The 19,024-nt window shown below is 32.2% G+C and overlaps 1 protein-coding gene across 1 annotated transcript; it reads left to right on the top strand.

Moving 5' to 3' along the window:
• The first annotated feature begins 12,240 nt into the window (after positions 1-12,240).
• LOC111708618 (uncharacterized) lies at positions 12,241-19,024 on the top strand. The gene is made up of 6 exons (XM_023482053.1): positions 12,241-12,364; positions 13,904-14,004; positions 14,499-14,558; positions 16,196-16,260; positions 18,288-18,366; positions 18,944-19,024. The coding sequence occupies exons 1-6, from the start codon at positions 12,241-12,243 to the stop codon at positions 19,022-19,024; spliced, it is 510 nt and encodes a 169-aa protein (XP_023337821.1).

The following is a 19,024-nucleotide window of genomic DNA, read 5'->3' as shown; positions in this document are numbered from 1 at the left end:
CGCCCACCGGAAGTCGCTGCGTTTTCACCATAAGACCATAAACAAAAATTTTATTTTTTATTTTCATGTTATACATCATTTTCTTGGAAATTCAATGCTAAATTCAAATCTGAATTTGGCCATAACTTCTTTGGATTTTAATATATTTAAAAATGGTTTTCGAATCTGAATTCAGCATGAAATTTCCATGAAAATAATGTATCATATTTATCTTTTGAAAATTTTTTTGGCCTTACGGCAATATCTCCAATATTAAATTGTCAATTCTCAACCCTATGGAAAACACTCCTAAATTTCAAATCATCAATCAGATAAAAGTTTACACGTTATCATTGGGAATCGAGCATGGCCCTCTTTAAATGGAAGATCACTTGAAATTATCATTGTGTATTTGACGAGTTTAAAAAATAGACATGTTTTTGGACACTTCATTAAATGAGTTAAAATTCGGCAAGGCAAACCACTTTTGCATGTGGAGCAGTGGTTCTAAATTATTTTAGATTAGTTTAAGGTTAATTTTTTCCGTTTTTACGCAATGCAGACTGACCCTTTTCTTCTATCTAACAGAATTCATAGTTTAAAATATCTAAGGTCTACAAAATTGGGTAGCAAAGATATCTGGATTAGAAATATAAGTTTGTGAACAACTCAATTCCTTTAGACATTCTTATCTAACAGAAGTCATAGTTTGAAATATCAAAAGTCTACAACACCAGCTTGCAAAGATGTAGAGATTAGAGAATTATAATTAGTGGCGATTTTTTAGTTCTTTTTGTGTTTTTTTTTACAAAGTGAGTAAAAAAACGGCATTAGCTTTAATTTACAGACCACAATGAAAATGTTTTCAGAGTTCATGCTTGGGGTTAAACAATATCAAATATAGTAAGACAAGTGCAAATTTTTAACACAAACAATGCGAAATAAAATTATTTAACAATTTTTTTTTTTTTTTTAATCGATTAAAAAACTAGTTTTTTTCTATTCTAAAGTTTCATAAAAATCTATTGATGAATAAAACATAACACGCATTATTCAATTGATAAAATATTGTTGCATTTTAGTTAGTATTTACATTTCTAAATTTTTCTACCTAAAACATGAACCACGCCAACTGAAGTTATAATTTAAATTAGTCAAATAAATATGAAACCCAGCAATTGTGTTTGTTCACAGACCCGTTCCACTTAAGTTGATTTTTTACAATTAGTAAATCATTTGCTTTATAACAGAAAATGCATATGTAAAATTTCTTAATGTCGTCTTCCTTTTCCAGAGTTTTAGTGGGTGTCATCAAACAAGATGTCCAAGAAACATTTTATAAGATTTGAATTTTCACTAATAGCATGTTTCAAAAGAACTCGTTTACACTTTAATTTCTGTCAGAAGTATATTTCACAATAACTTATGGAAGAGTGGCAATACATAGATTTTACATGGTATTTATACTAAATCACAAAGGGTTGCAGTTTGTGTAAAAACATATATATATACTAACTATACAAAGATTTATTTTACATAGTTTCATTGGTTACGATTCTGGTTGTACATCACATTATTGTTCGATGGAAATGGTTTCATGATTATACGTCCAATGCTGATCTACTATTGGTCGATGGAACAAGGCATTGACTGTAAGTTTTTACTAAGTTTTTTAGACGTCTGGTCAACCAGTCTCTAGAACTGTATGTTGAAAAAGGTTGAAGTATATAGACAAAAAGGATGTATTTTTCATTTCAAAAGTCAAGGTAAATGCCAGGAATTCAAGATTTAAAACATGAATCGTTCAAACTTAAGGTTATGTTTACAAGCAAGAAATACAAATAGATAGAAGGGTTTATGATTTTTCAATATTCACTGCATTATGCATATTTATTTAATATTCTTCACCCATTAAGGTCAAAAAAATTGTAGATATTAGAGAAATAATGTTACATTTCCACAAAACGCTAACGTTGGGGGTATATTCCTCTAACGTTAACGTTTAATGTTAACATTAGGTATGAGCTCCTATAACGTTAAAGTTTAACGTTCACGTTATATAGAATATATCCAAACGTTACACATTATTGTAAAGTAACGTAAAAAATGTACATTTTATGTTACGTTACACTATCGTTGAGATCTCTAGTAGAGAGTAGAGAGTAGAGAGTAGAGAGTAGAGAGTAGAGAGTAGAGAGTAGAGAATAGGGATTAGAGAGTAGAGAGTAGAGAGTAGAGCGTAGAGAGTAGAGTAGAGCAGCAAGAGGAGAGAGGAAAGAGGAGAGAAGAGAGAGGAGAGAGGGGGGAGGAGAGAGTAGAGAGTAGAGTTTAACAGACTGAGCTCCTGTCCCTTATATTTTGAGCCTGATGAGACTGTTCATTACACAGTCAATAGCTCGTAAAGCAGGAAGTTGCTATGTGACCTTTTCTATTACAAGATGAGCAAAATTTTTCCTTTTTACAATATTTATCAATGTGTCCTTGTTTGAAACAATTTTGGCATGTTTTAGATTGATAACAATTATTATTTTCATGGTCAGGTTTTTTACTTATTGTACAAAAACGTTCCTGATTTATACTGCCATCTTCTGTGGTTTGAAGCATAAAAGAGTTCGTTTTTGATTTATGGGTTTTTCCTAAATAAGCATCGATTTCAAGTTTGTATTTATATAATACTAGAAATTCAAGGCGCTTCGCGCCCTTCTTTCTAGCCTTAGAGGGCGCTTCGCGCCCATCTTCTAAATTAATTGTGAACATGTTCTCTTTGTGTACATAGTAAAACAAAACAAAAATAATTTGCAGATTTTCACAAAAAATTTTGCGAATTTTCAAAATTTTTAAAAATTTAATGACGATCGAATTTTGATAGAGACAAATATTTGAAATTTTGATGATTCATAAACCTTCTCTGGGGTCCCTAGATGTCCCACAAAAAAATTGGGCCCGATCGGTTCAGCCGTTTTGACGTTTATTGGATACAAACAAACAAACAGACACACAGACAAGCCAAATTTATATATAGATATCAATTATATTAGGTAAAAGTGGATGTTTTCCTTCATTTAAAGATTCAAAAGTGTCGACATAATCAATTAACTTTTCTTGAACCCTTGGTGGAATTACATTTTCACAAGCGTGAATAAATATTTTTGCCTGCTCCTCAATGTCTTTCTGACTTAATGATAATAATTTTAATATATCTTCAGTAAAATCTGTTAGGTTATTATATGATTTTTTTATTATTCATTAATGCACTGAAAGCCTCTCGCTTTGTGTAATCCCGATCATAAATATTCATTAAGGAATTGTAGAAATCTTCTAAATTGGGAACATTAAATGATCTTATTGCTGTTTTAACCTTAGCGGACAGTTTTTGATTTAAAAGAATTTCAAATTCATTTCCATTTACTAAAAACCAAAACCTTCACAAGATTGGTTTAGTTTGCATAATAAATCATAGATGGAGAATTCCTGTGGGTTATTGAAAATTGGAATATTCGCAAATATTCTCTGATATTGTGATAGACAATCAATATTAATTTTATTTTTTGTGGAACTCAAGTTTTTTGGTAGAGAAATATTAACACGGTCTCAGCATTTATTTAAGCTCAAAAAGATCTGAGAAGTGGTATTAGACTTATTTTGCATGTTATATTTGTCAAAAATATTCTTAACTATAATATCTAGATTATTACCGCAAATGGATTTTTTGTCCAATTCATTTGTGAAATCGCTCAAGACACCAATCCTTTCAAGCTTATCTTTTTCATCCAGCAAAGGATTGTCATCATTTTCATTACTAAGGTCATCTGATGTATTATATTTTTCCAATTGCTCTTTTCTTTTTGAACTAAATGATCTACTGGGACTACAGCCAATCGATTTCGATCTTGGTGTAAACATTTTAAAAGTTATCACTCTTTACACAAAAAGTTTAAATCTTTAACTAACAGTGTATCCACAACGTACAACAGGATATCTTAAAAAGATGGCCTCTGCCTTTCCTTGTACTCTGCTAATTTCAGACAAAAACTAAATCACAAAAAAACTCAAAAAAACCTTAGGCTTAAAACCAATCGGAAAATATTTAGATCATCTTAATAAAATAGCGATTTTACCAACGAAATGTACAAAAAGTGTTAATCAGAACATAAAAGAAATAAATTACAAAATTCATGCAATTAAATTAATTCACGTTATTATAATAAAAAGGATTTGAAAGTAGAAGTCCGCTCGCCAATTTTGAGTAACTTAAAAAAATGTACTTCAATAAAAACTATAAAAACCACTTTTTCATTCTTATTAACACTTCTATATAAAAAAAATTGACTTACTTGAAAGAGTAGTTAGAGTAATGAACATAGTAACTTTTTAACAGAGAGGGTTTTACTGGTTTACAAGGTATATGTATGATTGCAACCAGACAGTGGAAGATATTGCGAATAGTATTTTGGCAACAATATTTTGTGTAAGGTTGGGTAGTTTGCGTATGCAGTAGATGCGTCATGTTAAAGGTTGGATTTGAAAGATAGAGGATTTGTGAAAATATTGACACACAACACAATACTCTTCAGATGCTTCAAGCGGTCTCAGGTGTCCATGGAGTACACCAGTTTGTCGTCTAAATATGATTACCAGTACTCCACAGGTAAGTGTGCCAGGGCCAGGTCCAACATTCGGCTGTAGACACTTCCAGTGTTTGACAGGCCAAAAGGCATCCTTATATAACAAAATGTTGCGAAAGGACTGATAAAAGCTGTACAATCCCTGCTCCCCTCTTCTATCTGTATGGCGTGATATGCCCCACAGGCGTCGATTGAAGTGAAGATTTTTGCACCCTTCAATTTTAGCAGATTTTCCTGGATATTCATCAGGGGTTAAGCATCCTTGATTGTGACGTCATTAAGCTTCCTGAGGTCAGTCACCCATCTTGTCCTACCATCCTTTTTCTTCACAGGAACTAGTGGCCATGCCCAGGGACTATTTGCAGGTAGGGATCTTAACATTTTCATCTTTCAGAAAAACGATCATTTCGTCATTATAACGACGACGAAAAATCGAAAAAAAACAATCGTTTTTAAAAACGACAGTTTTTTTTAAAAAGTTTGTTTTTCAAAAATGGTCGTTTTTAAAACGATTGTTTTTAAAAACGATTGTTTTTAAAAACGATCATTTTTATAAAATTCGTCGTTTCATTAATGATCATCAACAATCATTAACAACAACCCTTCATTAACGATCGTTAACGACGACCCCTTCGTTAACAAACCTTAAGGAAGAGAGGAAATCAACCTGAAGAGCATCTGAACTTATCATTGAGTAGTTTTTAAGAAAATATCAAGAAGTTTTAACTCCCCCACAACTGTTACACTTCATGAAAGTCGACATTCAATAAAGTTGCATATAATTTTTTTCCATAAACAACCGTTTTGATAAAGTTCGTTGTTTCATTAACAATCCTTAACAACAACCCTTTGTTAACGATCATTAACAACGACCTTTTGTTAACGATCGTTAGAGACGAACCTTTGTTAACGATTGTTAACAACAACCCTTTGTTAACAATCGTTAACAAAATTGTCAATAAAAAAATTTTTTAAAAAACAATTGTATTTAAAACGGTCGCAAATCGTTTTAATAAAAACAATCGTTTTCAAAAACGATTGCTATTCGTTTTGTTTTCTAAATGTTCAAAACGAGTGGGTTGTTTTTAAAAAGATAGTTTTTTTCTGAAAGAAAACGAAACAATCGTTTTTGAAAATAAAACAAAAAACGTTCGTTTAACGATTGTTTACATAAACAATTAACAACCCTAATTGCAGGTTCTATAGTCCCCTGTTGGATCCACTCATCCAATTGTTCCTTCAAATTCACACACTGATCAGGGTTCAATGGCCTCACCTTAGATCTCTTAGGTACTGCCCCTGGTTGTAATTCTATCCAAAGCTTCAATAAATCTGTTTTACCATAATGATTAGGGTGAAAGGCTAAAATAGAAAAGTTCTCCAAGAAAAGTTTGATTACTTCCTCTTTCAGTTTTGCATCTCTATTCAGAATTTCGTTCTCATCTATCTTTAAACTGTCCTCGATAAACTTCTTTCTACTCTCCTCTGTTGGGAAATCCGACTCTTGCAGAGAATTGACTGATTCCTGAGAATTGCACACTTCCTCTTTGTCTAAATCTGATAACGTATATCCCCTTAATTCCTCCTTAATCCAGGCTTGTTTATCTATGCACATACTATGAATTGAGCCCAGCTTCTGTCCTACACACAACTCTACGCACTCATCTGCATGGTTTTCTACATACCCTGCTTGTACACTTCCTGATAGATCATAGGCATTTTCCGGAAGTAGAACTTTTCTCCCCTTCTCTTGATCTCCTAATGGCAACGATTCTACCACTCCAGCACCCTTCCAGTTACCTTCTGTTCTCAGTTGCACTTCCAGCAGGGATAGTTACCTTCTCCGCAGCCCATAACTTCCTCTCTACTACTTCCTCCACTGTACTAATGTTGTTTACTTCCAGTTCCCTTCTCTCTGCTTTTCACGCCGCTGGAAGTATTTGTGCATACTTCTTGGTTTCCTTATATACTCTCCTGTCTTTAATCATGAAAGGGAAAGGTTTCCCATAGGCACTGCAAAGTCTTGTTAACCTTTCCTGGCCCTTACTTCTGGTAACTAATTTCACTTCCTTCTCTGTACAGGATATAGACACTTCCTGTTGACGAAAAAACTCGTTACCAAAATTCACTGCATGATTCAGGCCTTCTATCACAATCGGTTCTACTTCAAATCTACGGTCCAGGCCATCTAAGTAGAACTTAATCCTTTCCCCTTTCCCTAATACTCTCAGTCATTTTCCACCTTTCTCCTCCGTGTTTACTCTAGTGTTACTCTCCTCTAACATTTTTCCTCCTATGATCTTCCAGAATTCACTTGACACTTAAGTACCTTTCACTAAATTGCCTGTGTCTACTAAGGCTAACCCGTATATGTCCTTTTTAACAACTTAAAATTCACATACAAGGTTTTAAGGTCGTCCCTCTCAACCAAATTAACATTGTTCAGATGCACAAGAATATTCTTTTCCCATTCTCTTAGTTCAAGATCTTTATGTTCGTTAGGTCTCAAACTACCTCTCACTTTGTGGTTAAAACCATTAGATTCTTCCCTAACCTTGTCTATATTATCTAATACTTCCATTCTAACATTCTCAACTTTCACTTCTGGTACTAATTCACACGAATCAAGGACATTTGGATTAACAGAAATGTTTATTAAACGATTATTATTTACATTCAAATCAATATTTTCTGCAATCATAGGAGTTGACAACCGTCTGTCATTGCAACTCCCTAGGGAAAAACCGCCTCTGGTACCAGTTTCTTCAGAACTTCCTGTACCACTGTCAAAGATTTCGCCGTATCTGCACCTGTCCTCCTCCATATCCGCCATTCCCTCTCCTTCCCTGATTCCTACGTTCTCCTCTGCACTCCTGTGAAACATGACCCTCTTTCCCACAATTATAACACAAAATTGATGGTCAGGAAGTAACAATATGAGGGTTTCCCCCAGGTTTCTTGTAAGGGTTTTTCTTCTTCTATTCTTCAAACTTCCTGCAGTCCCTCTTCTGATGACCAGTTTTCTTGCAAATATAACACGTATCTCCATTCTGCAGGGCATTTACACCACCCTTGACATCTAAATCCTCGGCATCAGACTCGTCCCCCACCAGCCTAGGCATGGCGTTAACGTCCATGGGCACCTGTCCTGTCTTCAACATCTCCTTGGCCTTGTTGTACTTACTCCTATCATACCCATAAGTGCTATGTAAGCCTGCCATATCCTGTGCTACGCCCTTGGGTCCATATTGTAAGTCCTTAGGTTTACCAGTTGGTGGTCCAGAACTGTCTTAGTCTCCCATTCATGTTTAATCTCTATAGGCATAAACATCAGACAAGACAACATACTAGTCTTGAACTCCACTAGACTTCTCCAGGCTGGGGGGTATGCTTGCACGAATAATCTTAACTTGTCTGTGTAATACTGCCTAGCATCTTCATTTCTTGCCTGTCTCCTCTGCAAGTATTCCATCTTCCTGCCCTCCTCATCCTTCTGGTGAGTGAACTTCTTTTATAATTCTTGAAAGAATTCACCAATCTTGTAATTGTCAAAAGCTAATCCATCAGGTTTCAACAATACTATCTCGGACTGTGCTTTTTCTGTTATACAGTCTAGCAGCATCCTTTTTATGGCATTATTAGGGATCGTTTCACATTCACTTCTTGACAGATGCTTCTCTAATTCACCAAACCAGTCAAACACTCTGGCAGGGTTACCATCGCAGGTCGGGGCTCTACAGCTAAATTCCAACAGCTTCTTCTTATACTCAGCCCCCGCCCTGCTCAGATCTCTCAATGTCAGCCTATCTCCTCTGCCAGCCGCCTTCTCCCCCTTCAGATAAGTCAAGTAAACTTTTTGAGCATCTCCCACTTTAGGTCGTTCTAGTATTGCAACTAAACGTTTGATAGGATCCTGTGTCTCTGGTGTAGCTGACTATTGCCACGTCTGAGTGAATGATTTATCCTTATCTTTCTGCTCAATATTCGCCAATTTCTCCTTAGTCTCCATCAACTGGGCTTGTAGCATCTGAAACTGCTGCCTCATCTCCGCCATGCCATCTATCACTGGGTAAGATGGTCCCTCCATCTCTACTTCCGATCCATAATCGTCACTGTGTAGACTTAGATATCCTTGAAAGGTAGCCACGGTATTTCCTGTAGCCACACTTGATTCCCTCACAGGCAAATCCTCTCCTGTTTAAACTTCTCTGGCTTATCCGTTAAACCAGGTTTTCACTCTACTCTTTTTCCGGAATACTTTCGGAGTATCGGGCATCAAGATCTGGGTCCTAGGTCATCCCACCGCTGCCACCACTTTGGTAATAAATCTAGCTCCCGAGATAACTCAACTCAAAGTCTAATTACAGTCTAACTGACTCTATCTTTAGCCAAAACTCCATGCTCTAAATCTCTAGCCAAAACTCAAGGCTCTGTATATGTCCGTATAACTCAAAACTTCGTATTGAACTAATTTATTTTATATACAGGTGAATTAAACTGACCGGGCTAGCCAGACAGGGTCAAAATACAGATAGTTAAGATAAATTACTAACATAAATAAAATAAATAAAATAGATCGCATCAAGCATTACCACAGAATATATTACAATACAATGCTTGTTTTTTTTCAGCTAGATCTAGAGAAAACTAAAAGAAACAAATTACAACTATCAACAAAAAAAATGGATCGTTGAAAGGAATAAAAAGGATTTAAAAAAAAAAAAATTAAATTGCTCAAGCACTCCTGATCATTCATGAACAATTTTGTTAGCTTTTTTATTAAATAAACAATTTGAATAAAAGTTTAGTAAACACAATCCTTTTTATGCTGAATTTATGATATTCAAAAATTCAAAAATTCAAAAAAAAAAGGAAAATGAAATATAATAAAAAAACTTCTCAGACAGATTTACAAAAACAAACAGATAATCACCTCTCTGTGAATAATGATACATTTTGAAAATCAATTAAAATGAATTGGGATGATGCAAGATAAAGGACAGTATAACATATACTTTACCTATACTACTTTCTTTGAGTTTATAAAAGAAGACCTCCTCTCAACTATTAAAAATTGGTGCATAGAATATTCAAAAATAAGGAGACCTTTAAGGACAAAATGATTAACAGGGGACATAAAAACATTCCCCTCTCACTTACCAACTTATAATTACTATACCAGCCAGAAATGCAGTACGGGTACCAATTTATGTTAATTTGTGGTTTTATCAGTGAATTTTATGAAAAGAAGAGAATATTGATTATTGGCCTAAAAACAGATATTCTTTATTATATAATTTGTAACCCTAATTGTTTACAATATTCTACCCAGGATAGTTTATAATTTTTTCAATGAATAGTTTTTATATTCCTTTGACTCTGGAAGGGCTTACATCTTGCTTTTTTCCACATATGTGATTTTAAAGATAACACATTTTTTTGTTTTATATTTTAATGGTTGTCTATCAATATTATTGTTTTTTAACATTTAAGTTGTTAATGGTGATTGATCATTAATGATATCTTTTTTAATCAATTTTGATTGATCTTGACAATTTAAAACAATCTGTTCATAGTTTGCTCATTTATTGAAGAAAATTCCTAGTTAACTGGACTCAACCCTTCATCTGAATGGTCTTTTAAAACTCTTTCCTTAAGCTTGAAATTGAAATCTTCTTATTCTTAGGTAAAAACTAAATTTTGATTTTAACTTTATAAAAATGACTGTACAGTTTTGTTTGTTTTCCTTTTTTCAATTTTATTCTACATGTTTATAAGACATCACTTACACAACAACATAATGATTATTTATGTCTCTGAATATTATTAGCTGACATGTTTTTAAAGCTTGTCACTTAATATTTTGAAATAACAAATTGTTAAGAAATACTAATTTAAAATTCAATATTGGCTCTGCCAGTTTACTGACAAAGTAAAATAACAGTATAGTTTAGACTTCAGAAGCAAAATATAATTTTTATGCTAGGGTTGATGGAGTAATTGGTAAAATCTTCATTAGTGTCCACACATAATGGTTAAGGGACAACAATTGGAAAAAGTGTTTCAAAGGGTCTGTAAGCGCAAGTTTAAGTGAACGTCTTTAAGGACACTGATGTGAAATAAAACATTGCCATCTTTATATGGAGAGGGTTGTTAATCATTTATGAAAAGGATTGTTAAACAATTGTTTTGAACTTTGAGAAAACGAATAACAATATTATATAATACAATATTTATATATACAATTATACAATATATATATTACAATATTTATAAAAACGATAGTTTTAAAAAACTATCATTTTTGAAATTTTTATTTTTATTTTTATGATTGTTAACAAAGGGTTGTTGTTAACGAACGTTAATGAAATGCCAAACTTTATAAAAACGATCATTTTGCAAAACAATCGTTGAAAAAAAAAACGGTTCTAAAAAACAATAGTTTTTAAAATGATTGTTCTGTTTTCGTTTTTTTCGTTTATCATCCCTTATTATGGAGGATCATTTTAAACTTCACTTACAGTCAAGTAGGCATGAGATTGTAAAATTGAAAACAATATTATATTATAACAACAATATTTATATATACAATTATACAATATACATATTATAATATTTATAAATACAATAGTTTTTATACAGTTGTTAAAAAAACTATCGTTTGAAATTTATTTTTGATAGATATGTTAACAATTGTTAACGAAACAACAAACTTCATAAAAACTGTCGTTTTTAGAAAAAAAAATACATGCAACTTTATCACTTGTCTTCTAATATGAAGGTAAAAGGTTGTAAAGGAGCTAAAATTTCTTGATATATTCTTAAAAAACTGCTCAATGATAAGTACCAATGCCCTTCAGAGAGGTTTTCTCTCTCCTCCTCTCTTCGGTAATGAAGGGTTGTTGTTAACGAAGGGTCATTGTTCATGAAGAGTTGTTGTTAACGATCGTTAATAAAATGGCAAACTTTATAAAAGTGATCATTTTGCAAAACAATCGTTTGAAAAAAACCGTTTCTAAAAAATTTTCTAAAAAACAATAGTTTTTAAAACGATTGTTCTGTTTCCGTTTTTTTCATAAAATGAAAATGTTAACATCCCTTATTATGGAGGATTATATAAAACTTCACTTACAGTCAAGTAGGCATGAGATTGTAAGAACAGGAAAATAATATTATAATTCTAAAATGCTCAGAAGAATTTGTACATTAATAATTAAAAAAACATCTTTTTGTAAAAAGTACATTATACATTTTTGTAATTAACTAATCATTCCTACATAAACAAACTCAAACAAAAGAAACTAACAATTTTTTATCTTCTGTAAATTTGCAGGTATTAAAACATTAAGAATAAAACCACCAAAAAATAGCTTGTGAAATAGGAAGACAACTTTATAGCAATACTTAACATTGATGTTTGATATTGATACAAAGCAAATAGTTTAACTAGTAAATTTAAAAAAAAACTAAAGGATTAAAATGGGCCTCCTTAATCGAAAAGTTGTCCTCCGATTTCTAGGTATTTATAGCTAAAATAACACTCCTCTCACCTAAACTGGAAGTAAATATGTACGTTGTAAAATATTGGAATATTAATGTGGCGCCTTTAAGATCTGAGAGCAAACAAAATGACATGATGAGAATCCTAAATCTACTGATGTCTGTTGTGGTTTCCTGTACCCTGGCTGATATGAGCTCCTCTCAAGTACTGGAATTTATAAGCAATCTGGTCAGACTCCAACCAGACCTTCTTAAGTTAGGTGTGACATATGACTTCAGAACCTTTGGGTTCAAAAAAGATCTCCATCTTATGCAGACTTTATGTAGGGCTAGGCGTGTTCCTGGTGGAAGGGTCGTTTTTTCCTTAGAATGAACGGAACAATCAAATACGATCCCATTGTTCTGAAAAAAAAACAAAAGCTTAGAACGGGTTCTAAAAAATATTGGAACAATTAGTAAAAGAACGGAACGGGAATTGCTTGAAAAGAATGATTAAAATTGTTAATGCGTTCATAGTATCAAGAACGCACTCTAAATTGGGAATGCATTTTAAATCAGGAATGTGTTCTAAATCCTCTAGAAATAGTTAAAGATTTTTTATTTGATCACCTATATTTGTAATTATCCAGAACAAAAAGTTTTATCAAAATTAAACTTTTTTAGGATTATTGGACGTTTTCAAAAAAATGCAAAAAAAATCATTTCTAACACCCTTAGGCTTAGTACGTCAATATAATTCACCAAAACCATACTGCAGTCCTTCAATTATCATACAGGGAAATTTTCATCTTTTTAAACATCCCAACGAATGATTTGACAGGTTCTTTAAAATTAATAATTTAAAGTGACGAACTTTTTAGTAAAAAATCGTAATTTTTTTACTTTTTAACCAACTCTTTTCTATAAAACTTATGTCTTGGATGGAATTGTTGGCTACTAAAAACGGAACGGGGAATTGAAATGTTCTTGATTAAGAACAGAACAAGAGGGATGCAAACATTCTTCAACTAAGAATGCCAAGAACGGAACGGAATGGGAAGAGCGTTCTTCTACTCAGAACAAAACAGAACGGAATGAGAATGGAACGATAAAAAAGAAGAACAAGAACAGAAGAATTTAGCTGAAGGCCCTTGCTCTAAAACGGAACAGAACAATTTAAAAAAAGTCGGAATGTGCCCAGCCCTAGAAATAAGATTAAATATAATTTGTCTTTGATGGTCTGTGGGGGTCATAACCTACAGGGTTAACTACATTTGAGGCATATAGCATTTAACCTCAAATTTAATAGGGCCAAATTGAAAATGACGTTTCACACCAAAAAAGTGCCAACCTCAGATTACAACCCCCCTTCCCTATCTAGTTCTGAGTTTTTAGTTTTAAGTGAAATCATAAGAACAAAGAGATCAATATTTTTAAATCCATGCATTTGGAAACTTTAAAACAGGTGCTCAATGGGCAACTTTTAGTTCACCTTCCTACATTTAGAACACAGGATATTCAAGAGGTACTAATAGAATCCTGTAGAGACCAAATTTAAAGATTACTGCTTGATTCAGAACAAAAGAGTTCTGGGCTTTTCTTTTTCTTTTTGAAATACAACCAAGCTGGGAATTTGCATCCCCTGAAAAAAAACTTGGTTCTCATTTAATTTTTTATTTTCATGATTGATTTCTATTTTTCTAGACCACCTCTAATTTGTTTTTCTTTTCATTGTAAAAACGCTGGCTTTTAAAATTTCTTGTTCTTACATATTCCTGATTGTAAACAGATTTAATTCCCTTGATCATGGTTTTTTACAGTGGTAAACCTGGTTCTCTGTGAAGAGAGTGATGAACTAGTTGCTGGAGCTCTTAATCTTCACTACTCAACTCAACCACATCTTAAGATTAAACATTTGCTGGTATTTATATACTTGAATTTTTTTTTTTTTTGAAATATTGAGTACAAAACATACTATAAAAAATATATTACAGTCATTTTTGTCTTCAAACATTACGCCTCCATTCTTTATTCTCTTCCATTGACTTTCCCCATCAGCAAATTGAAAAAACAATTTTTATTGCTCAAAATCTGAAGAGATCTCAGAGTTCTGTCCATTTAATAACCATTCAAGGTTTGTCTTGATTTAGAAGGCTTTCCCAAGTGATGTGTAGTTCTGCCTAGTAAAAAAGATAAGGCTTGTAAGCAGCATTGATTTTAGTTACATATTATAAGAGCTTCATGAACTTTTACAATAGTAAATTTTTATAATTATTAAAATTTAGACACAAATAAACTCATAACTAAAATTAGCTAATCTGGGGGATACACCAAATATCCTAAGTAAATTAGCAGGATAAATGCAATACTTTTTAAAGCAGTTCAAAAGTATACAAATAGTGAAATAAAATTTAGAATTTATCTACTCAAAGTCTGGATGATTCAACAATAATTTTTTGCAAGACTCCAATTCAGGTAAAGCATAATAAAATAACAATGTATGAAAAGAGATATTTTCAATCCAAAATAGCAAATAATCAAGACCTCAAGGGTTATGCAACTAATATAGTTCATTGTATCTAAACAAATCAAGACACAAGGCAACTTTATTCTCCCTCTTCTGTATTCCTAAAAGCAAACTTCTGCAGAAGGATTTCTGACCATCTGAGTAATTAAATTCCTTAAGTGGAATATGACATATTACCTCACTTAGGGGCTTTTTCCTGCCTTTTACAGGCATATTAAGTAGTGTACTTAACCTTCATTAGATGTCACAGACTAGATACATACAGATAGGGATGTTAACGTTTTAATTTTTCAGAAAAACGATTGTTTCACGTTATGAAAACGACGACGGAAAATCGAAAACGAAACAATCGTTTTAAAAACGATTGCTTTTTTAAAAAGTTCATTTTTTAGAAATGGTCGTTTTTAAAATGATCCTTTTTATAAAATTTGTCGTTTGGTTAATGATCGTTAACGACAACCCTCTGCTAACAATTGTTAACTGCGGACCTTCGTTAACGATCGTTAACAAGGACCCTTTGTTAACAATTGTTAACAATAACCTTTGTTAATGTCGACCCTTTGTTAACAATTGTTAATGAAAACCCATCGTTAATGATTGTTAACGACAACCCCTTTGATAAGGATCGTTAACGAAGTGAGGAAACCAACCTAAAGGGCATTTGTACTTATCACTGAGTAGTTTTAAGAAAATATCAAGGAGTTTTAACTCCCCCACAACTGTTAAACTTCATGTAAGATGACATTTAATAATGTTGCATGCAATTTTTTTCCAAAAACGACCGTTTTGATAAAGTTTGTCGTTTTGTTAACGATTGTTAACAAAAACCCTTTCGTTAACGTCGACCTTTTGTTAACGATGACCCTTTGTTAACAGTCGCTAACATAATTGTCAAAAAAAATTTTTTTTCACAAACGATCATTTTTTCAAAAAGAGATTCAAGCACATGTTCTAAGTCTAAAAAATTGGCTGGTTAGTTAGGGTTTTGGGTTTTATTCAGCCAGCTGAGCCATGAAAAGCTGGGAGCTGTCAACCATAGCAGTGTTGATTGGGATGAATTGTTGGAGCTGATTCTGTCCAACTGTAGAACTGAGTTCTAGTCACTATTTACTTTTACATATTTATCTTTTACAAAATTGTTTTATTTATTAGTTTTTTTAACATTTTTTATTTTGAATTTTGGTTTTTCTCAGATTATATATTCCATAATATTGAGTATGAGATGCATTCAACATAGGATGATCATTTAAGGAAAGTAATAGAGAGTGTCTGAGATAAAAGTTAGCTTAAGTTTTGAATTATATTGAGCAGCTGTGAGCCACTAAGAGCCGGAACTGCCAACCATTGTAATGTTGATTGGGATGTTCTGTTCGAGCCGATACTGTACACCTGTAGAACTATTTACTATTTACTTTTAGTAATAGTAATCGTACAATAATGATTGAACTTACTTAATTTAATTGTATGAAGAGGACGCACTTCCTTATTGAACCAGAAATCCTTCTGAAATTGCTTTTGGGCATTAGAAATGCTGTGTAGTTCTGATTTCACCAATACCTCAATGATTTATAACATATTATTTAAGGAGAAAGTTAATGCTAATAAAGCCTTTGCCATTTTTGACACATCTGCAGAATGGTTTATTTCAAGGTAAAAGTCTAAATATTACTTCATAGAATATCTAACCATTTACCCTTTTCCTCCTAGACATTTTAAATATCCAAATAATTAGTATGAGTAACCTTAAGGTCAGAATTGAAAAATAGCAACTACTTTTTAATCTTCATGGAATCTGCCCTTGAGAGAATTGTTCATTTGATCCAAATGCAACAATTTTGATATTATTCTGAGGTCCATTCAGAAGGCAATATTCCAAACTGTAGGGGAAGAAAGTTCCAAACTAAACCTGACACTGAGTGTCAGTCTTGGGCTGTCAGGCTGGGGCTCAAATATTATGATTAACATTTTAGTAACTCTTCCTGTGCTGAACGTAAATATCAAGTAAAGAAACTACTTCAAACATATTTTCAAGCACATCAAGAACTATAACAAGATTATTTACTCCTTTTCAAACATTAAAACTGTGAGCATTCCTTTATACTGAATAACAATCACAAATTTGAATCTTGGACAACTTTTGACACAATCAATAATTTAAAAACATTTAACACTCCAGAACAAAACGCACTTTCAGAATTTACAAAAAAGCATGAATCAGAGAAAATATTTTAATCTTCTAAATCATTCGTCATGTGCAGAATAAAGATGATTGTTGTTTATTTATGTTTTGTTCTGATTTTCGCCTTTCTACAATTAATTGCATTGTTAATTGTTTAAATGTTCCTATTTCTTACTTACAAACACATAACCCCCCCCCCCTGCCCCTGAAAATATCTTGAGTTTCAACCCCAAATTTCGGAACTTTGAGACCTGAACAGTCAACCTAATTCTAACCTTCCTCCCCTCACATTCAATATTCATTTCATTTAGTTTAATGAATACCACCATTCTTAAAAGTTGACCAAAATTCTTACAAGAATTTAAAAATTTTTTTGTATTATTTTCTATGTTTTTTCCCAGGTTTGTTTACCTTTTTTGTATGTTGTCTTTTTTTACAGTGACAACCAGAAAACTTTGAATTAGGAAGACGATATTTAGACTCAAGTTATGACTTTAAATAGCCCAATGACCATGGAACATAGCAGTTGTCAGTGTAAACAGACCTATTTCAATTCATTAGTGATTTAATAAGCGTCTAGTAGAACAGTTTGCATTGTAACAACATCAAATACACTTAACCAGAAAACTCTGAAATGGAGAAAAAGTGTTAAAGTGTTATCACTGTAGACATATTTTTTCATTTATTATTATTTATTTATTTAATAATTTTTGACATTTTACGTAGGACTGATATTAAAATGTATCAAAATTAATTTCCAACCCCAAGTTTTTCTATCTGCAAGAAGAGTGTAAACCTTTTTTTCCAATAAGGACAATTTACGTGATGGTTTTATGTTTCCTTCAATTATAATTTATAATTTCTAGCAATTTTCTGTTCAGTTTTACTGTTAAAACAATATAATATTGATGTTGGAATTTTTAATGTTATCTTTTATATAAATAATTTTATTGAAAGTTTCTTTTTTTTGAAATTTCAGAACAAGATATATGTTCTACATCTTTATTGTTTCAATATTTAGGTTTTAATGTTTGCAAAAAGCTTGTATTGTTACTGAATTGTGTAAATGGTTGAAAAAAATTATTGTTTCAAATCTGTAAAATGTTTCAAAATCACAACATGTTGCAAAATGTGTTTTGCACCCAAACTTTGAATTGGCTTCAAAAATGTTACACATTCTAAAATGAAATCAATAACATCAGAAATTAATATTTTCCTTATTATAGGAGTTGAATATTCAAAATTTAGTCATGAAATGTAGTCTTAAACTGAGCTAACAGATATTTTCTTTTTAACTTTAAATGTAAAATATAACCAGTTTAAAAAGAAAACTTTGTGCAGTTGGCCAAAATCTGACACTCAAAAGTCTGGTCTTGGCTAAGTCTTCCCCTGTATTGAATTAATTTAATGAATTTAGCAATTTTCCGTGGATTGTCTAAATGTCTGATTATCACACTAAATCTCTCAACAGTTTTAACCTCTGATCTCATGCTTTAAGGTTTATCATGGAAGGAGAAGGAAACAGCAAATTTCTAGTTAAAAACAATGTTGAAATATTAGAAATCAAAACCTTAAAGGTATGTAACTGCAATGCAATATTTCTTCACTCACACTGATTTATAACAATTCCCTCTAAACCTTCATCGTTCGAACAGTAAGTAAAAAATAGACAAAATATCCTTTCATTTGTCTAAATTTTTAGGACACTCATTTAAAGAATCATCAATTTTTCAATATGAAAACAAAAAAGTTTGATCAGAGCTGGGAACTATAGAATGAATAAACTTTAATCCTGACTTATTAATACGAATATCAACTGTGGAAACTTTTCATTTTTGTCCTAATCCACTCTTTTTCTCTCTCCTTGGATATACGTTAATTGTTTTCTCCACTGAGAATATTTCTGTTCTCTCATTGGTTGCCTGCTTTTCTCTGATTGGCTGCTACAGTTTCTCTGATGACTACAGTTTTTCATACACTTTTAAGATAATCTTGCAAGATTATGTTAATCTTGAGATTATGAAAAAGAGAGGATCAAGCATTTATCCTGATACCCACCATTCTAAAGTTTTCAGCTCAGGCCAACTTTAAAATTGTTTATAGGGTATATTATGTCAATGTGTCCTTAAGGAAAACTAAAATTCTATTGTTTAGTCAGTGTCTGACAGTGTTACCCTACATTTACCAATAATTCCACCATCAAAGAATAATAGGGAAGCTCAGCGTAACCTTTAA

Source organism: Eurytemora carolleeae, unplaced genomic scaffold, assembly GCF_000591075.1.
Source record: "Eurytemora carolleeae unplaced genomic scaffold, Eaff_2.0 scaffold877, whole genome shotgun sequence".
In the NCBI taxonomy this organism is placed as follows: domain Eukaryota; kingdom Metazoa; phylum Arthropoda; class Copepoda; order Calanoida; family Temoridae; genus Eurytemora; species Eurytemora carolleeae.
The sequence above is the reverse complement of the archived record's forward strand: the minus strand, read 5'-3'. Positions and strand labels throughout refer to the sequence as shown.

Coding starts and splice junctions, on each gene's coding strand:
- LOC111708618 (XM_023482053.1), top strand. CDS start 12,241: ATGAGAATCCTAAATCTACTGATGTCTGTTGTGGTTTCCTGTACCCTG. Junction 12,365..13,903: donor ACCAGACCTTCTTAAGTTAG/GTGTGACATATG, acceptor GGTTTTTTACAG/TGGTAAACCTGGTTCTCTGT. Junction 14,559..16,195: donor TTTGCAAGACTCCAATTCAG/GTAAAGCATAAT, acceptor ATATTATTTAAG/GAGAAAGTTAATGCTAATAA.